Source organism: Drosophila gunungcola, unplaced genomic scaffold, assembly GCF_025200985.1.
Source record: "Drosophila gunungcola strain Sukarami unplaced genomic scaffold, Dgunungcola_SK_2 000016F, whole genome shotgun sequence".
NCBI classification, from domain to species: Eukaryota; Metazoa; Arthropoda; class Insecta; order Diptera; family Drosophilidae; genus Drosophila; species Drosophila gunungcola.
Window position 1 is genome coordinate 153,056 of NW_026453199.1, and position 25,585 is coordinate 178,640.

Here is a 25,585-nt window from a genome sequence, read left to right on the forward strand (position 1 = left end):
TTGATTGATTTATTGTCCCTTTAGCTAAAAAATCGTGTTGAATTGTCAGAAATAAAATCATAGGTTTCCCTCTGGCAAAACCATGTTTTGTTTGGTTTTTCTTCTTCTTTGAGTTGGTGTTGTGTTGGTGACGAGAGTTTGTCGGTTTAGTGTTTTGATGTGTTGAGTGTTTCGTCTCTGTGCTCTTGTGTTATAATTTGTTGTTGCACTTAAAATTGTTGATTTATTGAGAAGCGATTTTTATAGTTTAAAATCGGTTTATTCCGGTCAACGAGGAATTTTTATGTGTTTTACTCTTATTTATGCTACTGCAGTAAGCTGTTTTTAGTTTTTTTAGACCGTGCTTAAGGTTTTTTTCGGTGTTTAAAGCGGAGCTTCACAAAAGTGCGTCTATTCGATTCGAAACCGATTGTTGTATTATTACGTAGCGAGCAAGCTATAATAAATCAGGTCGTTACAAAATGTAACTAAATAAGTTAAAGAAGGTACATAACGACCGAAATTCGATCTTGAAATATTTTGTATCCATGTATAGTGACCGAATCCTTCTCCCTTCAGGAAGAGTATATTTATATACGTTGACTTTTGAATTCCAGACTAATAGAGACGACCAAAGTCAAATGTCAATCCACTAAAATCTTAAATTACTAATTATATAAAAATTTCTCCCTAGGTTTAGCTCCTTCTAAGGTTATTTTAAAAGTTTGTTAATGCCGAAATTAACAGTATGAGTCAATGCTATTTTGAACATTATTTATTGCAATCTTCAAAGTAATTTTGGGTGGTGTCGAAATTAATGAGATGAATCGACAACAGGATTAAATAATTTTTGAGCTTAGTATCTCATTTTTTATAATATTAGTTTTCTTTTATTGTTTTGTAATGTAATTAATTTATAAAAATATATAACTTTGTTTGTACAAAAGCCCTTTTGATGAAAAAACATGACAAGTAAAAGGGGTTGAATAGATGGGGGGGTGGCGGATTTCTGCCCTTGGAGGTGATGAAGGAAATGGCGACTCGTTGGGTTCCTTTTTATTCACTTTGATTTTTATTTCAATATAACTTATTTCACATAACTTGCACAACTTCACTTAGTGGCTTCGAAATTATAACTCCTTAACTCTACTTAAATCTAATGCTAGGAGAGCGGGGGTGGAGACTGTTAACAGACCGAGAGCGAGATGAGAGTTCATCTGGACATAACTGCTCTCGACTGTTAACGAATAATTTGGACAGTGGCCCCTCCTTGGCGCGGACATTCTCCCCCCCTTGCGACGGCAAACGTAGCAACCAAGTTTTCCACACGTCTGGCGCCTTAAGATTGTCTACAGGATCCCGAGACAATCCAGCCGAACACAGTGATTTGTGCGACAGGCAGCCCCTCATCCAGATTTAGGAACCCGGGTTGGATGACGTCACGATAGACGTCAGAGCCCAACACCAGGGATATCGTCGCCGGGCGATGAAACTGTTCATCAGCAAGACGGATATCATTAAACCTAGCGCGAACATCGTCGGCTAGTGCACGGATTGGAGTGCGAGTGGAGAAGTTGGGGCTGACCTTGAGCACCACGTCGATTTTGAAGGTGCCTGTTCGTGACCTTATCGTCGCCGAACAGACCGTCTCGTCTCCGACGCTTGTCGTGGGGAGCCGGAACGCCGCGGCGAGCGATCTATCAATGGTGCTCACCGGGGAGCACGGGTCGATCAGGGCACCCGTCTCGTATTTATTGGTTCCTGTGTCGAGAACCACGATGGCCGTCGGGATGATTTGCACACTCCGATGCTGCAACAGAGACGCCACAGATGGAGCTGCAGTTGGCGCTTCGGCCTGGTCGGAATGCTGGGAACGATTCCGCGAGCTGGGTGTTGGACCCCGAGAGCGTGAGCCGGAAGTTGATGGTCGTGATGCAGTTACCGAAGGTCGCACTGGAGAAATTGACTGGCGTCGCGAACTGGAAGACTCGCGCATATGGAGCAACGTGTGGTGGTCCTGCCCACATTTTTTGCACGTGTCTCCGCTGCGACATACTTCTTCGGAGTGCTGATGTGCCAGGCAATTAGCGCAGTATTTGTTAATGATAACGGCGCGTAGCCGCTTTTCAGTACTGAGCCTCAGAAACCTGTTGCATTTCCGTAGCGGATGGATTCCCCGACAGACTCGGCAGCGGTAGGATCGAGTACCTCGGGAACGTCTGTCGTCCAGAGTTTGGGCGCTGCGAGGTCGTGGAGCCATGGTTTTAATGCTTTAATATATAAAAAAAAATAAATGATAAGTACATTTAGTGTCAATCGTGAACGAATTTTGGAGCATGAGGACAGAAGGCACTATTTTGGAAGTACTGAGGCTGCCTTGGCCTCCATAGGAAGAAGTACTAGCTTATGGACGGGACGTTTAATAATTCCTCGAGCGGTACGGATTTCTACTACGCGAACTCTACTATCGGCCCCTGGAAAGACAGATACAACTCTGCCGAGCCGCCAGTCGTTTGATGGCATATTGTCTTCTTTGACTACCACCATATCATCGACTTGTATATCTTTGGACGGATTCTGCCACTTATTGCGCTTGTGCAGTTCCTTTAAATATTCCTCTTTCCATCGCGCACTGAAATGCTGATGCAGGGCCTTTAAATGTTGCCAGCGATTTATAATCGACTTAGCATCGCCCTTAATTTCGGGTTCAGCTGTGGAAAGCAACGGACCCCCAATCAGAAAGTGGCCTGGCGTTAACGACAACAAATCAGAAGGATTTTCGGACATGGGAGACAGTGGCCTGGAGTTAAGGCACGCTTCAACTTTGGCAAGAAGGGTAGAGAGCTCTTCAAACGTATACTTCCGACTTGACGTCGACTTGTAGAAAAGTGTTTTAAAGCTTTTCACTCCAGCCTCCCATAGTCCTCCCATATGTGGAGCTCCTGGTGGAATGAAACGCCACAAAAGTCCCTGATGGCTATAGGCATCAGTCACAGACTCCTTGATCGCTTGCATAAAATCACGCGAAAGTAGAGTCGCTGCCCCCACAAAGGTTTTGCCATTATCCGAATGAACCCGCTGAGGACAACCCCTCCTCGCTACGAATCGGGCAAAGGCTGCGAGGAACTTCTCGGTTGTGAGGTCGGAAGTAGGCTCTAAATGGATCGCCTTTGTGGAGAAACATACAAACACGCAAACATATCCCTTGGTAATGAGGCATGCTCTGTCTGTATAGTTTTTTATTTCAAATGGGCCTGCATAATCAATGCCAGTATATGTAAAAGGCCTGGAAAAGGAAACTCGATCGGTCGGAAGATCGCCCATTAATTGCGTCTGTAATTTCTTCTTGTAAATAGTACACACCTTACAGGAGTTTAGCACAGCTTTTACCAGATTCTTGAGTTTAGGAATCCAATACTTCGATCGAATGAGGCGCACCACTAGTTGGTTGCCGCCATGCAGGGAAATCTGGTGTGAAAAAAGGACGAGCAGACGAGAAAGCCTACAGTTATATGGCAGTATAATAGGATGGCGCTCGTCATACTGAAGTGCTGTTGAGGCAGTAATGCGACCACATGCTCTTAAAAGGCCGTGCTGGTCTAGGAATGGAAACAGGTTGGCTATCGGGCTGGACACTGGAATTGGACACTTATCGTTTAGGAATTTAAGCTCTTGGGTATATTCCTCACGTTGAGCATATAGAATAAGGGCTCTTTCAGCTTCTCGGACCTCCTCCTTTGTAGGCCGGTCAGCTGGGCCCCTCGGCATCTTGCGGCAGCGTTGAGTGAACCGTAACACGTACGCAAGGACCCGCAGAGCCTTGTCCAATTTGGAGAATCGTTCCAGAAAATCGTCGGATAGGGCCTTTGCGAAATTGACCTTCACAGCACGCTGCTCTAAGTCTGTAACTGGAGTCGCAAGCCCCTGTGTTGGCCACTGGCCTTTTGGCTGTTGTAACCAGTCCGGTCCTTTCCACCAGAGTTGGCTGTGAACCAGATCCTGCAGCGAAACTCCTCGGCTGGCTAGGTCCGCGGGATTGTGTTCAGATCGCACATGCGCCCAATGCTCAGCGCTCGTCACCTGAGTAATCCTGGTCACTCGGTTGGCTACAAACGTGGCCCATTGGCATGCCGGTTTGTTCAACCATGCGAGGACGATGGTGGAATCAGTCCAGCAGAAAATGTCGGAATTGGAAATTTGCATATTCGGAAGGATAGCTGCGATCATTTCTGACAACAACAAGGCCCCACACAGTTCGAGCCGTGGAAGGGACACCGTTTTAACAGGTGCGACTCGGGTCTTGGCGGTAAGCAGATGTGTCATAATATTATGTCCTACTTCAACCCGCAAGTATATTGCGGCCCCATATGCCTTCTGCGACGCATCACAAAACCCATGATGCTCGACTTTCACCCCAGCCCAACTGTTGCAACCAAATTTCTTGCATAAAGATTTTTGAGCGGACAATAAACGGGGACAGCCATCCCGCGGGGTCAAAAAGTTTCGCGATCTGGGAAAGAACCTCTCTCTTCGTATACGTAGATTCAATCGAAACTAGCGGTGGAACAAAATAGAACTCGTCCGAGGTCGCATTCCACCGAACCCCAAGTGTTTTGGTGGTGCTTTCGGAATTGAGATCGCGAAAGTCATCGTGGAGTAGGTGTTCGTTAGGGAAAGCTTCGAGTATGCTATTCTGAACCCGGCAAGGTTAAAAGCGTGGCAAAGCTCGCTGATAGCAAGTCGAGCCTCTTGTATGCAATTGGCCCCTGCCAGAACATCGTCTACGTACATAAAATGCCGAATAATATTGGTTGCTTTAGGAAACTCCTTTTCTACGTCGTCTGCCAATTGTTGGAGTACGCGAAGTGCCAGAAACGGTGCACAGTTGACACCGAAGGTGACGGTTTTTAGTTCGAAATCGCTTACTTCTCCTTCTTTGTTTCGGAATAAGATTCTTTGGAACGGCGTGTGCTTGGGATCGACCCAGATTTGACGGTACATTTTTGTAATGTCTGCACTGAACACGTACTGGAAATAACGCCACTTCAAGATCTGAATGGTTAAATCAGATTGTAGGACTGGACCAGCATGAAGAATATCGTTCAAGCTTGTCCCATTTGCTGAAGGGCTAGAAGCATTGAATACCACGCGTAGTTTGGTGGTGGTGCTCTCGGGTTTGATCACAGCATGGTGTGGAAGATAATAGTTTGGAGTATCGTAAGACGGGGGAACTTCTCTCATATGACCCAGATCCAGATACTCTTGAATGACTGAGTCATATTGCTCTTTTAGTGGAAAGTCTCTTTTTAAACGGTTTTCGTTCCTAAGAAGCTGAGCTAGGGCAATGGATCGCGAGTGCCCCAATTTGGATCCGAAATTTTCGGGTTCGCGAAACGGTAACGTTACCACGTATTTCCCGCTTGCGTCTCTAGTGGTGGTTTGGAGAAAATTGCTCTCGCAATAGGAATCGGATTCCTTTACCCTCCTTGTTGGTATATTCTCCACCTCCCAAAACTTAGTGAGAAGTTTTTCTAAGACCCTGTCACTTGTTTCGGTTATCTGGGTCGTGAAAGCTGCTACCCGCTTTTGGACTGATGCATTGGACACTGGGCCGGTAAGCACCCAGCCGAAAATAGTCTCCTGTCCTAGCAGAGATCCGCAAATGTTGGTGCGCGTGCCGCTCAGCAACACGGACGGTAAAATGTCGGCTCCGATCAGAACATCTATCTGGGAACTCTCTAAAAATGTTGGATCTGCCAGGGGGATGGCCGGTAAATCAACCAGCGCATCTCGTGGAATTGGGTACGACGGAAGCATTCCAGCCAGTTCGGGCAAGACGTAAGCTGGGGTTTCTAGCTGAAGGCCTGGCTTATTAGGGGCTCGAATAGAAAAATGGCAGAGCTTGGTCGCCTGAGCGGAAACGGTTTGATTTAAGCCCGAAACTTGGGCTTGGATAAGGCGGAATGGCAGCTTAATCAGATTGAACAGGCGTTCCGAAATAAACGTTGCCTCAGAACCCGAGTCTATTAGAGCACGAGCCCTGTAGTTCGTTCCCAAGTGGCATATATCAATAATGGCCGTGCCTAGCAAAACCGCTCTAGCACCGGTTGCGAAATAGTTCTGCACACTGGGCGGATTTTCTAGACCGGTGGCGGCCCCTTGCACCGCTGGGTTTTGAGGGCTTGCAGACGAACTACTTGCGGAAGTTGACCCACGGGAAATGGGGTTGCCTTTATGCAACAGTGTATGATGCCGAGCTCGGCATGTGAAACAGCTGTGAGTGCTAGTACAGTCACGTAGCTGGTGTCCTCTTGCGAAGCAATTTAGGCAAAGCTGTTTTTTTTTGATGTAGATTGTTCGCGCATCCACAGACATCTGGAGAAAGCGCTGGCATTAGCGCACTGGATGACTTTCTTTTGAGCACAGGTCGCAATTCTTTGGTTTAGTAACTACCTTGGCTTCGAAAGAGTTGAGCTTCCTGGGAACGGGTTGACTCTTAGCGGTAGAGTGATTGCTGTGGCTGGGTTTCATATCCTCAATCGCCTCTAGCGTTCGGTATCGTTCGCTAAGAAACGTGTTCATTTCATCCCAGGTCGGAATGTCGGACTTGGATGAAAGGGACTGCTCCCATAAGGAAAGGGTCAGTTTCGGCAATCTACTGGCGCACAGGAATACCAGGAGACAGTCCCAGTTCTCTGTTGGAATGAGCCAGCGCTATCAAACACCCTTGGATTGTGCTCTGTAGGTCTTTCAGTGCCTGGCCAGATTCGGTATTTACGGAACCCAAATTAAAAAGCAGTTTGAGTTGGCTATTTACTAGCAGTCTCTTATTTTCGAAACGGTCTCGAAGTGCTTCCCAAGCTGAATTGAAACCCTCATTTGTAAGAGGGGATTTGGATACGATTGCCTTAGCCTCGCCGCTAGTTTTAGCGTTGAGATGAAAAAGTTTTTCGACCGATGTCAACCTAGGATTGTTGACATAAACTGCGGTAAAAAGATCCCTTAATGTTGGCCATTTCAAATAGTCTCCTTCGAAAACCTCAGTGTCGCATGGCGGTAGTCGGCAACCGGACGAAAACGGAATGGCATGGTGTTGGAATTGGCGTTGGCCGTTTGAGTTTTCACTCGCTCAATTTGTTCACTGAGTTTCGCGGTACAGGATTCGTAAACTTCATAGCAATGCTCATATTTGGCTTGCAGGAGTTCTAACATTGCATGCGCCTCCCCGCCCCCCGCAAGAATTGCGTCTGAACATACTTCGTACTCGTTCTCTACCCTGTCCCATAATGCCTTGATTTGATCACGTCGAACTTGGCACGTGTGGACCGAAGGATCTGATCTTCGACCGATGTCAACCTAGGATTGTTGACATAAACTGCGGTAAAAAGATCCCTAAATGTTGGCCATTTCAAATAGTCTCCTTCGAAAACCTCAGTGTCGCATGGCGGTAGTCGGCAACCGGACGAAAACGGAATGGGCAGGGTGTTGGAATTGGCGTTGGCCGTTTGAGTTTTCACTCGCTCAATTTGTTCACTGAGTTTCGCGGTACAGGATTCGTAAACTTCATATCAATGCTCATATTTGGCTTGCAGAAGTTCTAACATTGCATGCGCCTCCCCGCCCCCCGCAAGAATTGCGTCTGAACATACTTCGTACTCGTTCTCTACCCTGTCCCATAATGCCTTGATTTGATCACGTCGAACTTGGCACGTGTGGACCGAAGGATCTGAAGCCCCTGAAACGTTTATTCTGGCTTCAAATGTGCTCAGACGGTCAGAGATCGAAATAAATTTGTCTAACTGCGTCGCGTTGGGCCATCTTTACGCTGGATCGCGTGACTTTTATTTGTGGAACTACAGGAGCGTTTAAGGAGCTGTCGCTTTTTGCGTTGGAAATCAACGCTTTGGGTTCTTGTTTACCCTGAGACACACGAGGGGACGCTGATCGTGGTCGCTCTAAGCTTACCCGCGGGGTTGTCTTCAAATTTTTCTTATCCCCTATGGGCATGCTAGAATAAGGATCAGGAAATTGCCTCTATTCGCAGTAAAAATAAAAATCAATTTTATATTAAAATCAATGGACTCGTATTGATCTTGATGCCAAAATTATTTTTACTATTAATTGGTTTAATAAGCAGTAAATAAAAAACCTGGAATTTATGGAATGGAATGAATGGCAATTTTTTTGGAACAAAGCATATAGGAAATATATCAAAATAGATAAATTGTATATATCCAGAATAGTCACGCTGCTGTGGGATTTGCCAATGACTACTTGGTAACTCGATAGGAAAAAATTAATAAACAATGTTAGTTGGAACACAACAAAACAATTTTTAAGGTGTATTATTTATATATATAATGTCGTATTTATTGTTTAATTATGCTTTGTTTGCCCTCAGGTTACTTGAGTTGTTTATTATTGCTTGAGTTATTTATTATTATTTTTTGTATGGAATGGCGCACTGATGTTTATAAATAATAATCAATAATATTAATATATGCCAATATATCGCGTTTTATATGTGACGAAATGAATGGAATGTAACAATAACCCTTTTGAATATTTCCACTGTCCCAAGTGGATTTGGTCGCTCAAGCTTTGACGAAATGAATGGAATGCAACAATTAACCTGTTGAATGTTTCCACTGTCCCAAGTGGAATTGGTTGCTCAAGCTTGGGATATATATGTATATATGTATATATGTATAAGGAAATAACTTTACAAAAAAAAAAACGCAGGTGGAGCTGGAGTATTTCGTTAATTAATTTATTTGCTGCTCCGTCGTGTCGTGCGTAGCCCTCTTGATATGTCTGGTTATTTCTCACATACACTTGTTTGATGTTGTTTATGTAAACAAATACTTGACCAAGATAAAATTAATTTGAAATATGTGTGATCACTTTGCGTTTATTTGTTAACACACATAAACTGGGATGGCTGGGATGTTTGCTGGAAATGTTTGTTGTTTGTGGACTGTATTGTATTTTATTTTCGTATATGTATATGTTTCACGAAGATAAAATTAATTTGAAATATGTGTGATCACTTTGCGTTTATTTGTTAACACACATAAACTGGGATGTTTGCTGGAAATGTTTGTTGTTTGTGGACTGTATTGTATTTTATTTTCGTATATGTATATGTTTCACGAATAATTATGTACGTATGTGAATAATTTTCTGGAATGAACGTAAGTGAATATATTTTCGGAAATGTACATATGTAAATATGTTTCTGGAATGTACGTATGTAAATATGTTTCTGGAATGTACGTATGTAAATATGTTTCTGGAACGTACGTATGTGAATATATTTTGGAATGTACGTACATATGTGGAATGTACGTATGTGGATAAAAAAATGGAAATGGAAAAAAAGAAAACCGTGGAGTCGCAAAATGGCGATCGGTTGGAAATAGTAAAAATCGTAATTATCTTTTTGTTCTTAAAATTGAAGAAAATCCACCGGTGCCGCTGGGAATTGCAGATCGATCCGGCCGAAGAACCAAAAAATGAAAAGATGGGGGGGTGGCGGATTTCTGCCCTTGGAGGTGATGAAGGAAATGGCGACTCGTTGGGTTCCTTTTTATTCACTTTGATTTTTATTTCAATATAACTTATTTCACATAACTTGCACAACTTACTTAGTGGCTTCGAAATTATAACTCCTTAACTCTACTTAAATCTAATGCTAGGAGAGCGGGGGTGGAGACTGTTAACAGACCGAGAGCGAGATGAGAGTTCATCTGGACATAACTGCTCTCGACTGTTAACGAATAATTTGGACAGTGGCCCCTCCTTGGCGCGGACAGGGGTAGTTCAATCAAAAAAAACTTAAACACTAAACTTTGAAACTCATTTTTGAACTTTATAAGTAGGATTATACACATAAAAATTGGATCCTGACGTGACAATGCGTTTGCTTAGTTTCCTACGACGTTTTGTAATGAAAACACCTCTTTAAATTTAAGATAAGAAATTCGAGTTGCCGCTCGTCCTTATTGCTAGTTGCGTCGACTCTGTTCTCGACGCCTTAAGTCCTTCAGGATGTCAGCGGCCAGATTAGCTACCGCATCCCAATTCCACTGGTTTTCCAGCATGCAATTGATTACGTTATCCACTGTCAGGAAACGCTCGGTTCTTAATTCAGCTTCGGCTCGGTTCCTCGCGTATAGGGGGCAGATGAAGAATGCGTGCTCCGCGTCTTCGATGCTTGCTGTGCAGCAGTGGTCGCAGCAGGGGTTCGGCTCGTGCTTGAACCTGTACAGATATTCTTTATAGCATCCGTGCCCGGAGATCATCTGTGTGAGGTAGAAATCTACCTGCCCGTGTCTTCTCTGCAGCCAAGGGATTAGACTGGGGTTTAACCTGTGTGTCCACCGTCCTGTGCTCGCACTGTTCCACCTCTATCGTGCTGCTGCGCTGGGTCCTACTTCCTGTACTTCCTGTCCTACGTTCTGCCGCCAGGAGGTCTATCGGTATTGTACCGGCTATCACTAGCGCGGCTTCCTCTGATACCGTGCAGAAGCTGCTTGTGATGCGCAGTGCGCAGCGTCTGTAGACAGCTTTGCACTGGCGACTATTTGTTGCGGTCTTCATAGCCTCGGCCCATATGGGCGCGGCGTACAGGATGGTCGAGGTCACCACTGTGGCTATGATCCTTCTGCTGTGCTGCTTTGGTCCTCGGGTGTTGGCTATCATCCTTGAGATGGATGCAGTCGATCTGGACGCTTTGGCTGCTGCATAAGCTAGGTGTGTCTTGAACGATAATCTGTGATCGATCATTGCCCCAAGGTTCTTGATTGAGTCGCTTGATGCTATTAAAGTTGATCCGACTCGAATTGTTGCCTTCTCAACAATCTTCCTGCTGCTTATGAGCACTGCCCGTTGTCTGCGAGCCAGCTCATAAGGGTGTCTATGGAGAGGCTGCACCTTACCGTGGCCTCTTCGAGGGTTTTAGCTACTGTTACCAGCGCTATGTCGTCCGCAAAGCCCACTACGGTGCATCCTTCGGGTAGTGCCTGCCTTAGGACCCCGTCGTACATGACGTTCCACAGAATCGGGCCCAGCACTGAGCCTTGAGGTACTTCTCCTGTCACCTGGTACTCATGCTCTTCGACGTCTGAAGAGTATGTGAGCACTCTGTCCTTGTAGTCCGCTACGAGGTCGGTAAGGTAGTCAGAAATTCACATTAGACGAAGCGCTCGCAGGACAAGGTTCCAGTTGGCAGAGTTAAGTGCATTCTTGACATCCAGAGTGCAAACGAGGCAGTACTCTTTTGAGCCGCCTATCCACCTTTCTCCTTCAATTGCCTTAGCAGCCAGTTGGGTGTCCGCTCGGATCGCGTCAATGGTGTTTTTTTCCTTCCGGAAACCAAACTGGTGGTCCGAGAAAGCTCCAATATCGTCGAGCTCCTTTTCGAGGCGGGTGCATATTATGCGTTCACATATCTTACCCATCGTATTTAGCATACAAAGGGGCCTGTACGACGATGCGTCATCGTTCATCTTGCCCGGTTTTGGGATGAGCACTAATCTCTGCCGCTTCCATCCTGTGGGGAAGGTTCGTTGGATGAGACACTTGTTATACAAGGTACCCCTATGCAAGGGGGTGTGTGTTGTTGTTGTGTGACCGTGAACATTTCTGCGGTAAACTATGAAACCAATTATGGCAGTTAAGTGACCACGAGCACGTGTGAAACTACCCGTGACATTTTGTAAGTCTAATATACCTATCCTTTTTACCCTCTCCTCGCCACATTCTCTAATTTACAATCACCTGCCAGTTGTGTGACCACGTATGCGTGTGAAGCCAATTATGCTAATTAAGTGACCACGTCCACCTGTGAAACAACCCCTGATCCACTTTAGGGGTCTCTTGCTATTAACAACCTGTTCATCATACCATAATTTCTTGATCAACTCCTCCATTTAATTAATTTAAATTTCTTTTTGACCCGCGAACCTTACCGTCAAGTACATAACTAAAATCCCTCGCTTCATCCCTCTGCTCACCCCGTTTAATAATTCAGACGCTTTTTACCTTTGATGACACCTAATCTACTCAAATTTCTGATAATGGTTTTGGTTTTCCAACACCTAGTGACTTGAGTTCTGTTTCTTATTTAAATATTCCAATTTAAATTAGTGAATTAGATCCACAACTTTTTTCCGTAATGATTTAAATCCTTCAATTTTAATTTCATCCATAAAGGATTTCCAAAAACACATTCAGGTCAGTATCACGTTATTGCTACCGCACAATAACGTGTGGAGTCGCATTTCCAATATGTAAGTATAGCAGTAAATCCGGTTATTTGGAAATGGTTTTTGTCCAATAATGAATATGTGGTTGACTTATACATATTAAAATGGTAAAGTATATAGTTTGAAAGCAATTGCTGGTCACTTGAGTGATTAGATGGTTCAGATATCGTTAACTGAACGTTAGGGTGGACTCTATCTCTGTCTCTCTCTATTTCTATCTCCAAATTCTACACCTGAGACAAACCACTTTTGTTTTTTTAATCGCACACAATATAGGGAGATGGGAGAGCCGTCACATATGTAAGCTTGCTGACCGAGTCTGCTTACGTATTTTCATCAACGTAAGTTTTTTTAACTGTGTTTGTAAAAGCACTGCCTTAATGCTGCTTTGAGCTCCCGGGATTTATGAGCTCTTCTTGAATCAAAATTTCATTTCGACAGGTGGGTTAAGCGACAAGAGTTTGATGATCTTTATACAACTAAATCAGTGGTCGGCTTATTCTTGAGAGCAGCAGCGCAGCGGCAGAGGTCGACACGAACACGAAAGACTCGCCGTGCAAATTAAAGTTACAGTTACAGTTATAGTAAGTGTGCCGATCACTGATCTAAATGGTTTTTTATATGGGATATTGGTTTCCTAGTTGAGTTTCCCAATATCAAGTAAACCTAGACCTTATTTTGGGGGTTCAAAAAATGTTCTCTTGTCCTAAGTGATTAAAAATGTATATAATAGACTTCTATTGCTCAATTTACTTACTCTTATAACGTAACTAACATCAATTTTATATACAAACCGCTGCCTTGGGAAGCGTTAACCCCCAAACCCAACTTTAGTTTTGACTACGCCCCTGGCTTACATTAATTTTAATGGCCAACATTATTACCTTCCCTTATTTTGTTCAAATTTTATAAAATATGGTTGAAAGCTCACCTAATTTTTTAATAACGACTTACATCTGTTTTGAGCCACCACATCCCTTCCGGTTACCCCTCTAGTTCACAGAAATTGAGATGGCCGACAGGCATTTTAAATTTTTTTTGGCGGTAATGGCCTAGTCCCACAGAGGTCCGTCCACCATATCTTTTAATGATGTTCCGTAAGGGTTCGCCGTGTCAAAAATTTCCCGGTTATTCCTTGACGGTGGAACTTACGTTCCGTATTCGTTCAACGGATGGTGGAAGGATCTCGGTGGGAAGAGGCTAAAACTGGCAAATTTTTAGTCCTTGACGGACTTTGACTGTTTAATATAAGCGATGGTTAGCAGATGTTTTTCGGCACAACCTTCTTTTCACGCAGTCCTTCCCTGAAAAACCGTTGGGATTTTTAAAAAGTGTGATCTCCGATTTCCACATTTAAACAGCTGTGGTTCAACAAAACATAAACAAAGATGGTTGATCTGTTGACCTAGTTTATGTATCGACGAGATCGAACATTTAAACAACCACATTGTGTTTGCTTTTACCTGTGCACCGCGATTTAATATTAATAAACTATATTAATATAATACATGTATAGGAGATATTATTTGGTGTGGGAAAATACAAAGTTCAAAGCATTTTGGAATCTAATCGACTAACTTCATTGAAGACTCTATCGGAATTTCAATGGCCTCAACATGGTGTTCCCTGGGTACATACAAGTTATAAGATAACTCATAAGTTTAATAAACTCTCGCAACTGCGGAGCTAAACACTTTGTAAGATATAAGATAATTCATAAGTTTAATAAACTCTCGCAATTGCGGAGCTAAACACTTTGTATCAGCGCGCTATAGCTGCAATGGTCAGCGGCAGCAACCGGAGACTTTTGTTATGTCGCAAGAGTTTCTTGTTATTGTTACGCTTATGCTGAGTCGGCTTGCCGACCATGACATTGTAGCGTGATGCGAGTTTAGGTTTAGCTTTAGCAGAATATTTGTAATCAGTTTTGAATGCAGCGCTCAACCAATAAGTCGCTTAATAAATATCACTACTCCGGCACTTGCCGTTAATTGTTATATCTTTTATTTATTGACTGAGCCCAAGGCCAGCAATAGAAGGTACAGTTACTTTCCACCATAATCTTCCTACTGGCAACTGCAGCGGATATAAAAGCCGTCGCTGGACACATCAAGGAAGAGGAAACTTAAGTCATCCTACTAGCCATACCGGCGGACAAGGGAGTCTTCGCTGGACACAACGCAGAGGACAAAACATAATTGGCGCTCAACTTAATTAAGAACTCACGCACACATGGAATGTAACATGTAAGTTCTATAAAAAAACATCAAATCCAAAAATTTAAATAAAAAATTAAAGTGTTTGATTTGACCTATAAAAACTGTGCCGAAATAATACAAACATAATTTGCATAACCGATTTAAAAATAATCGGAATACCAAACAAATAAGTGAGAAGGTTTTTAATGATTGATTGATGAGTTGGTCAAAGGACTATAGAGAGGTTAAAACAGAGTACGACAGTGAAGACAGTTGGAATTCTAACCAAGGTTTTAATATTTCCGACCACGACAGTGATAGCCAACAGTGCCTTTTAGAAACAGACATGGACGCACAACAGGTTCAAGCTTTAGTAACAGCTGCCGTTAACGCAGCGTTAGCACGTCAGGAAATAAATTTTCAAGCGCGCATTCAAGCGGTCGAGAATCAGCTTAGCAATTTGCGTGTCGACACCCCTCAGATCAACGTATATGAAAGGATTTCTGTAAACCCAGAAATCAGATGCGACGTTCCCTTGGACATTATAAAATCAATACCAGATTTTAATGGAACCCAAGACGAGTACGTGGCATGGCGACAGTCTGCCAATGACGCATATGAGCTTTTCAGGCCGTATAACGGCAGCAATTCACATTATCAAGCCGTCACTATTATTAGAAACAAACTCAAAGGGCCCGCACGGGCACTGCTAGTCTCACACAACACAGTGCTGAATTTCGATGCAATTATAGCAAGACTAGATTGCACATACGCAGATCGCACATCATTGCGCACTCTGCGGCAAGCGCTTGAGATGGTTAGGCAAGGCGACTCAAGTCTAATGGACTATTATGACGAAGTCGAAAAGAAATTAACGCTGGTAACTAATAAAATCATTATGTCACACGACCAAGAAGGCGCTGACCTAATGAACAAAGAAATCAGGGCAGATGCGCTGCACGCATTTATTTCGGGCCTAAAAAAATCATTAAAGGCAATTGTTTTCCCAGCTCAGCCAAAAGACCTGCCGTCTGCGCTAGCCCTAGCGAAAGAGGCAGAGTCTAGCATCGAAAGAAGCATGTTCTCGAGTTGGTATGCCAAGGCTCTAGAAGAGAAATCCCATGCAATGGGGGCCATCAGGTCCCGCGGTCACCCCAAACAGGAAAAAAACAATAGGGACGACCGTAGCTTCGACAAAAACCCCCATTTTACCAAGCGGCAAAATAACAACACTTATTTTGAACAGAGAAAAAGAGACCAGGGCCAGGCTCCTGAACCAATGGAGATAGATTCGTCCTCGAGATTCAGGCAGCTCACCAATTTTGAGAGACAGCAAACAAACAATGGTCCACCAGCTAGGAAGCGGCAAAATTCGTCAGAGAGAGTTACAGGTCAGAGACGGCAGCGAGTCAACAATGTAGTCCAAGGTGCCCAGGCCGACCTAGATGAGGACTATAAAGATGCAGCCGAAAGCGCAGTCGAGAACATAAATGACGACAGCGACTCAACATATGACAACGATTCATTAAATTTTTTAGTGGGAGGTCCCGGCTACCCGTCATTGAACGGCAGCTGGCTGGGAGAAAATTAAAAATCCTAATAGACACTGGGGCGGCGAAGAATTACGTAAAGCCCGTAAAGGAGCTAAAAAACGTAATTCCAGTCGACAGGCCTTTCACTGTGAGCTCAATACACGGCTCCAGTGAAATCAAAAACAAATGTTTAATGTCAATTTTTCAAAAAATTTCACCATTTTTCTTACTAGACACGCTTAGTACGTTTGATGCCATCATAGGCTTCGACCTCTTAACAGAGGCAGGAGTGACATTGAACTTAAACAATAGCACTCTAGAATACCAGAATAAATCGGAAAAGCTTCAGTACTACAACTGTGACAGCGTGAACTTCACAGATGTAAATGACATAGTGGTGCCAAATTCCATCAAAAAGGAAATTAAAAAGATGATATTAGGAAAACTAAAGGTATTTTCGACCTCTAACGAGGCACTACCCTTTAACACTTCTGTCGTCGCCACTATTCGTACGGAAGACAACGAACCGGTGTATTCAAGGTTGTACCCACACCCTATGGGTGTGGCAGATTTTGTAAACAACGAAATAAAACAGTTGTTAAAGGATGGCATAATTAGACCATCAAGGTCCCCATACAACAGCCCAACTTGGGTAGTTGACAAAAAGGGAACCGACGCCAACGGCAACAAGAACAAACGTTTGGTAATCGATTTTAGGAAATTGAACGAAAAAACTATTCCAGATCGCTACCCAATGCCTTGTATTCCCATGATTCTAGCGAACCTAGGGAAGGCAAAATTTTTCACTTGATCTAAAATCAGGGTACCACCAGATTTTCCTAGCGGAACAAGACCGAGAGAAAACCTCGTTTTCAGTAAACGGCGGGAAATATGAGTTCGGTCGCCTACCCTTCGGCCTTAAAAATGCCGGAAGCATTTTTCAGAGAACCATAGATGACGTTCTTAGAGAACAAATTGGGAAAATTTGTTACGTCTATGTTGATGACGTAATAATTTTCTCTGAGAACGAAGCTGACCATGTTCGGCACATCGAGACAGTACTAAAGTGCTTAAGCGATGCGAACATGAGGGTGTCCCAGGAAAAAACCAAATTCTTTAGGGAAAGCGTCGAATTCCTAGGTTTTATAGTTACCAAAGGTGGAGCAAAAACTGACCCCGAGAAGGTAAAAACCATACAGGAATACCCCGAACCGAAAAATTTGTACAGTCTCAGATCATTTCTAGGGTTAGCAAGCTACTACAGAAGATTCGTAAAGGATTTTGCCGCAATCGCTAGGCCCTTGACAGACATCCTGAAAGGGGAAAACGGAACGGTTAGTAAACACAGGTCCCGTAAGGTGGCAATCGAATTTAGCGATTCACAACGCGATGCATTTGAACGATTAAGGAAGATTTTAGCATCAGAAGATGTCATCCTCATGTATCCCGATTTTAAGCAGCCGTTCGACCTTACTACCGATGCCTCCGCAAATGGCATAGGAGCTGTTTTGTCCCAAGGGGGTCGACCCATTACAATGATCTCGCGAACTTTAAAACAGTGCGAGTTGAATTACGCCACAAACGAACGTGAGTTACTGGCAATTGTGTGGGCACTTGGCAAGCTACAAAACTTCTTGTACGGCACCAAGGAGATAAAAATATTTACCGACCACCAGCCTTTAACCTTTGCGGTATCTGAAAAAAATACAAACGCAAAGATTAAAAGATGGAAGGCTTACATTGACGAACATGATGCAAAAATGTTCTATAAGCCAGGTAAAGAAAATTTCGTGGCTGATGCCCTATCACGACAAAACGTAAACGCATTGCAAGATGAGCCCCACTCAGATGCAGCCACCATTCACAGCGAAATTTCCCTGACCTACACAATTGAAACGACGGACAAACCTTTAAATTGTTTCAGGAACCAAATAGTCCTAGAAGAAGCACGTTTCCCATTAAAGCGCAACTTTATACTTTTCGGCAGCAAAACTCGCCACTTAATAAATTTCACTGATAAAAGTAACCTTTTTGAGACGCTTAAGGAGGTAATTAACCCAAATGTCGTAAATGCAATTCACTGCGACTTACCGACACTGGCCAGTTTTCAACACAAAGTCGTGTTAAATTTCCCCACAGCAAAATTTTGGCATTGTAAGAATTTAGTAGCCGACATCTCTGACAAAAACGAACAAAGAGAGATTATCACAGCTGAACACAATCGTGCGCACAGAGCTGCTCAAGAAAATACTAAGCAAGTCCTTCGCGATTACTATTTTCCCAAAATGAACAAGCTAGCCAATGAAATCGTCGCTAATTGCAAGGTATGCATACAAGCAAAGTACGATAGGCACCCCAAAAAGCAAGAACTTGGAATAACACCAATTCCATCCCACTCCGGGGAAATGCTCCATATCGACGTATTTAACACAGATAAAAAACAGTTTCTAACTTGCATCGACAAGTTCTCAAAATTCGCCGTAGTTCAGCCAATAATATCCCGAACAATAGTCGACGTAAAAGCCCCTATATTACAGCTGATAAACTTATTCCCAAACATTAGAACCATTTATTGCGACAACGAGCCAGCTTTCAAGTCTGAAACAATAACATCGCTTCTAAAAAACAACTACAATATAGATGTCGTAAATGCACCCCCACTCCACAGCAGTTCAAATGGTCAAGTGGAGCGTTTTCACAGCACCTTAACCGAAATCGCGAGATGTCTGAAATTAGACAAAAAAGCCGACGACACAACTGAATTAATAATGAGGGCAACGGTGGAATATAATAGAACACTCCACTCAATCACCGGTAGAAAACCTATAGAGGTCTTACATTCGGAATCTGACGATATCAGGCGAATCGTTAAAGAAAAAATAACGAAAGCCCAGGAAGACAATATCGAAAGATGTAATCCTAACAGACAGAATAGGGTATTCGAGGTAGGTGAGAAAATATACATAAAAAACAACAAAAGGCTTGGAAACAAGTTGTCCCCCTTATGCTCAGAAGAAAAGATACAAGCAGACCTAGGAACGTCTGTTCTTGTAAAGGGGCGGGTGGTCCATAAGGACAACATTGTCACGCACAAAGATTAGATTAGTAATAGAGTAAGTTGCACAATATTTTTTCTCATTTTGTTTTCCTTGTCTTACAGGATGATTAGCACAATCCTGCTCATGATAATATCAGTGAACGCTCGGATTACCGATTACTCGCACTCTAACTACATTCCCATAATAGACGGGGACGCGTTAGTATGGGAGCAGAGGGATTACTTAAAACACACAAGCAACTTGTCCGATTTTGTAGCAATTACAGAGAGCACCGAAAAATTGTCCGAACATTTCCCACAATCACATATGAGAAAGCTGTTAGAGGTCGATACAGACCACATTAAGAGTCTTCTGTCCGTTTTAAAAATACACCATAGGATAGCTAGAAGCCTAGATTTTCTGGGGACAGCTCTCAAAGTGATCGCAGGCACCCCTGACGCCTCAGACCTCGAACGAATAAAAGTAACAGAATCCCAACTAGTCGACTCAAATAACAGACAAATTCTAATAAACTCTGAAACCCAGAAACAAATTAACAACCTAACTGATACCATCAATCAAATTATTAAAAGCAAACAACAGAATTTAGTTGACACTCCTCACTTATACGAGGCCCTTCTGGCCAGAAACAGAATGCTAATAACAGAAATTCAAAATTTAATGTTAACAGTTACTTTGGCCAAATCAAACATAGTGAATCCAACTATTTTCGACAACAATGATTTGAGGTTTTTGGTAGAACATACAATAGACACACCAATAGTTAGTCTGGTGGAAGCATCGACTATTAAGGTCCTCCAGTCCGAAAATATCATCCATATCCTAATAGCATACCCTAGAGTTAAGTCCATCTGCAAAAAAATCACCGTCTTCCCCGTGTCACACCATCACACAATATTAAAGCTTCACGATGACATAGTAGCCGAATGCGATGGAGATATCCTAGCAGTAACCGAGTGCACTGCAACGACCTATTCCACCTTTTGCAAAAGGGCGACACACGACACCTGTGCGCGGGCACTTCACGCCGGAGACACAGCTATGTGCCATACGCAGCCCAGCCATTTAGAACCGATCACCCAGGTGGACGATGGCGTAATAATTATCAACGAAAGTGCAGCAAAGGTTAGCACAGACGGCGGACCAGAGATTTCAACAAACGGCACGCATCTCATCACGTTTGAGCATCAGGCAACCGTCAACGGGACCAAATATGTTAACATACGTGAGGTCCTAAACAAGGCGCCAGGCATCGCGGGGTCTCCACTACTGAACATTGTAGGCCACGACCCGGTTTTGAGCATGCCACTCCTTCATAGGTTGAATATTCAAAACCTAATGACCATACAAGGATTCAAAGATGAGATAACATCGTCATGGCCACCCAAATATTGGTTCGGAGTTGGAATAGGATTCAGCGTTATCCTCACTGGTTCACTTTTCCTTTTCCAAGTGTTAAGGAGAAGGCGAGACTCCCGAGAAGCACAAGAAGCTATCAGCAGGTTTAACGTGACCGAGGACGGTAACGGACTTGAGGGGGGAGTAGTTATAAGATAACTCATAAGTTTAATAAACTCTCGCAACTGCGGAGCTAAACACTTTGTAAGATATAAGATAATTCATAAGTTTAATAAACTCTCGCAATTGCGGAGCTAAACACTTTGTATCAGCGCGCTATAGCTGCAATGGTCAGCGGCAGCAACCGGAGACTTTTGTTATGTCGCAAGAGTTTCTTGTTATTGTTACGCTTATGCTGAGTCGGCTTGCCGACCATGACATTGTAGCGTGATGCGAGTTTAGGTTTAGCTTTAGCAGAATATTTGTAATCAGTTTTGAATGCAGCGCTCAACCAATAAGTCGCTTAATAAATATCACTACTCCGGCACTTGCCGTTAATTGTTATATCTTTTATTTATTGACTGAGCCCAAGGCCAGCAATAGAAGGTACAGTTACTTTCCACCATAATCTTCCTACTGGCAACTGCAGCGGATATAAAAGCCGTCGCTGGACACATCAAGGAAGAGGAAACTTAAGTCATCCTACTAGCCATACCGGCGGACAAGGGAGTCTTCGCTGGACACAACGCAGAGGACAAAACATAATTTACATATGTTACTTACGAAAACCTGTGTTTACAACAATATCTTACCAATAGACAACATTGGACAAATAAAAACTTTTACGTTGTTTTAGTTTTCAAATAAAATTTAAATATATTATATATCATTAAAAGTTTACTTTTTGACTTAAAACAGTAATTAAAATTTAAGAAAAAGATCTTTGGAATAATTTTTGTCTGCACTTTATAGTTTAAAAACTACTATTTGCACAGGTGTACATATATGTATGTATATTTATCGGTAACTAATTCCAACGGCGGCTTTATAGAAAGAAAATTTAACAATAACAAGCATACATAAAATTATATATTGCTGAAATATTAAATAACAATATTAAAAAATGTAAATTAAACAAGAAAGGAAGCAAATTTCGGCAAGCTGAAGTTCATATACCCTTGCAGCTATTACAAAAATTAAATATTCTTGAAATCATGAAAATTATGATTGACTTGCGTATATGTTTAAAAACATTGAAGCTATGATGATTTGCAGCTCAATTTAAAAATTTAATACTGTTTTGAATTAATAACGCAAAACTTGTGACTGCAGTGGGTTCGAGACGATTTATTTTGCGAAACTTGTGAAGAAACTATTTCGAAAGCATGACGAGAGACGGGGCGAATTCGCAAGAGCGAACGGACGAAAGCTTTATTGGCTTCTGCTCTCGCCCGCGCCAAGTGCGCAAACACCGCCCCCTCTGAAGGGTCGAAGTCCTTCAGCCCAGAACGAGCAACAGGGCCAGTCGGTGGACTGCTCGCCGATACTCTCCCTCCGGCGTCCTGACGTCCGCCACGCGAGCCTTGCTATCGGCGCCGGCATTCACCGCACCACTGGTCAAATCCTCCACTGCTGGGGCGGAAGGTTGTCTTCTGCGACGACGATGAGCGCTCCCACGACTATGTTGGGTGCCTGGTGCCACTTGGACCGCTGCTGGAGGCTGGAGATGTACTCCCGGGACCATCGCTGCCAAAACCTGTGCCTGAGAGACGAGACACCTCGCCATCGTCGGAAGCGGGTCTGGTCCGGGAGCGCCGCTGATGGTGGGACCAGAAGAGGGCCGCCGATGAGCAGATGACCCGGGGTCAGGGCTTCGCCGTCGTTCGGGTCCTTGCTTAGAGCTCTGAGGGGCCTGGAGTTGAGCACGGCCTTCACGCTGGTGAGCAGAGTTCCGAGCTCCTCCGCGGTCAAGAGGTCTTGGCCTACCCTCCGAAAGAACAGGTGCTTTGCAGACTTCACACCTGCCTCCCATAGTCCTCCGAAGTGCGGTGCTCTAGGCGGTATGAACGCAAACTCGCATCCTTTTTTTGAAGCGAATGTTTCGATACCGCCCCCTGCTCCTCCAGACGGTCTCAGAACTCTCTAATGAGGCGATCTGCTCCGACGAAGATGGTGGCGTTGTCGCACCACACCTTCTCCTGAATCCCGCGACGACTCACGAACCTTTGAAATGCCAACAAGAACGCATCAGTGGTTAGGTCAGACACTAATTCTAAGTGAAACGCTTTGTACGCAAAACAGACGAACAAGGCCACGTACGACTTGTACGGTGGCTTACCACGGATACGATACGTTGTGCTAAACGGACCACAAAAATCAACGCCACAAATATTGAACGGGCGGAGAGCTCGAAGTCTATCTGCTGCCAAGTTTCCCATAACTTGCGTCAAGAGTTGCGGCTTACAGCGAAAGTAGCGCATGCACGACCGAACTGCTCGTAGGCAGATTTGTTGAGCTCGTGGGCCAGCGTGACAGTTCGTAAGGTGCAGGTATGACACATAGGATCTGACGAACTGTGAGCTTTTAGACAGGTACAACGGGAATTCGGCTTCGTACGGGATAGAAGCATTAAATAACCGACTCCCAACTCGTAGCAATGTCGAGGATCACCAATCTAATTTACTTTCCTGAAGAAAAGGGTTTAGCTTTTGAATATTCTCTACTATTGGTTTATTTTTCCGAATTTTACTTATGTCGTCCGTGAATTCGTGAAATTGGATAAAAATTTTCTCAAAAGCGAAATCCAGTCCTCTTGGCGAAATAATTTTTTCAAGGGGCTTCGACACCCCACCGAACCAAATGGCTCCCCTTCCTCACAACCTCGGGACACTATGTTGACTTTCGTGGGAACGAGTCTCCAAATTGCTTTCTCCGACCACTCCTGAATTTCTGCAACCCGGTTCGAAACAAAAACCGACAACGACGAGGGATGGGTTTTAATCCAGTGTAAAGGGATCTCGGAGTCTGTCCACAGGTAACATTCTCAATGGGAAAATTTGGCAATGGCCCGACACGATTATAGAGATCTTCTAGAAGGTGAGCTGCACACAGCTCAAGGCGAGGCAAATTTTTCGTCTTAAGGGGAGCTACTTTGGATTTGGCGGTCAATAAAGACACTTTCAAACCTTTAGCAGTTTGAATACGAACGCAGATGCACGCTCCATACGCTCGCATGGAAGCGTCAGCGAAACCATGTATTTGTATCGGGACTTGTGGATCTGTGTTGACGAATCGCGATACCTTAATTTTAGGCAGCTGCAGAAGCGTCGCTTTAAACGTCTCCCACGATGTAAGCAACTGCATCGGTAGCGACTCGTCCCAATCTAATGTTCGAAGCCACAGTTCCTGCAACAACATCTTTGCCTTTGTGACCAAAGGACACAAGAGGCCAAGTGGGTCGAAAAGTCGAGCAGTCACCGACAAAATATTTCGCTTTGTCGCGCGAAGATCCAGGAAAGAGTCATCCAACCGAAATTGAAAGTAACCAAACCACGCCAAGGGTCTTAGTTACGTCTGAGTCTGCCCTAAGTGGCATTACAGCGCTATCAGATGCGGATAACTCTGGGCAGTTTGAAAACCACTTTGCCAATTCAAAGCCTGCCTCTTGCAATACCTGAGAAACTTCGTCTGGAAGGCTTTGCAGGTCCTCAACGCATCCGGCGGCAGTCAACATAAAAATCATTCTGAATAACCTTTGCGGCTAGCCGCATTGAAGGTGTCGGTCAGCTTCGTCCAACATCACTTGGAGATACATCTTTTTGACGTCGGCCGCAAGGGCAAACTTATGCAATCTAAACCGAAGCAGAGTCGAGTACAGCTCCTCTTGGATCGTTGGGCCTATTATCAAGATGTCAGTCAACGCTACCTGCTTGTAAGTACGGCTCGATGCATCGAAAACTACTCTCAACTTAGTTGAAGTACTTTGTGTCCTCGGTGGAGTATATGTGGCCCATTGAAACATATTCCTCCATGAATTCAAGATACATCTTCTTCAGAGAAGGGTCCTTTGACAATTTCCTTTTTAGCGACTATCTTTGAGAATTTTTCTCAAAGTGTTGTTGACAGAGTTGTTGCTCAGGAGTATGGACTTTAGCCTTGGGCGGCAAGTCCTCCACAGACCAAAATTTCTGCAGGGTTGTGTCAATTGACGCCAACGCTTCCTCCTGGCAGCTGATATATACAATTTTTACAGCCGTTACATTTTTTCAGAGGCACATCTCCCTGACACTATCCAGCCGAGAACTGTCTTTTGTAAGATGGGGAATTCAGGCCCCTGCTTTATCTGGCCAATAGATAACAGTTCAAAGAACGTATCAGCGCTGATAAGCATATCTTTTTTTTTGGGCTTGAAGAACAATGGATCTGCCAACTGAATATTTTCAGGCACCCTCCACCCGCTGGTGTTCACCGCTTGATCGGACGATAACTGGCTGTTCCCTACTCTCGACTTCACAATCGTGTGTATTTTTATTGTGGCTTGGGCATTAGTTCCACCAGTGCCTCGCAAGCTCATGCACACGTCCTCTCTTGCAATTTTGAGCCCCTGAGCGAGCTCATCGGTCACAAAATTTATTTGTGAACCAGAGTCGAGCAACGCTCGAGCTAATACAAACTGGCCACTTTTGGTTTGGACGCTCACAACAGCAGTTGCAAGAATGACTCGATCCGATGCATTCGCATGCAAAACATGCGACATGGATGGAGACTCCTGCATGAACGTGGGCTGAGAAGGGGGTGGCAACGCGAGATTTGTGTATGTGTTCCCCTATGTGTAGCAAAGTGTGATGTGAGGAATTGCACACTCTACTTATGTTCAATTGCATGTTTTGACCGTGTGACCCTTTCTTAAGCAACTGTTAGCGACAAACGAAAAACACCTATTTCCATTCTTCTTAGGGTTAGCTTGGGTCTGCTGAACAGTTTTGGGCTTGGAAGCCCCTTCCGCTACCATGTGTTGGTATCGCCTGTTGAGGACCGCCTCACATTCTCTCCAAAGTGGAAGCGAAGTATAATCTAACTGTTCTTCCCATTTTCTTTTAGTTCCTGCATCGACCTTGCTCATTACCAGATGTATTAAAATGGCATTAGTAATGCGTCTATCATCCCCAATAGACAGCAAGGAGTCATACAAGGCTGTGACCGTGTCGATG

At 43.9% G+C, this 25,585-nt stretch overlaps 1 protein-coding gene across 8 annotated transcripts in view; it reads right to left on the reverse strand.

Annotated features, from left to right (window-relative positions):
• Nucleotides 1-1,113: 1,113 nt before the first annotated feature.
• LOC128263722 (uncharacterized) overlaps nucleotides 1,114-25,585 on the reverse strand; it is a 57,023-nt gene continuing 32,551 nt past the window's right edge. For 5 of the 8 annotated variants that reach the window (XM_052998821.1, XM_052998822.1, XM_052998816.1 and 2 more), the window contains one exon: nucleotides 1,114-2,249. In XM_052998821.1, coding sequence (XP_052854781.1) covers nucleotides 1,319-2,239 — 921 coding nt within the window. In that variant the 5' untranslated portion in view covers nucleotides 2,240-2,249 and the 3' untranslated portion in view covers nucleotides 1,114-1,318. Of the gene's footprint in view, nucleotides 2,250-8,906; nucleotides 9,626-21,551; nucleotides 22,599-25,585 lie in introns of those variants that run through there. The other 3 variants (XR_008268495.1, XR_008268496.1, XM_052998818.1) reach the window with 2 other exon arrangements.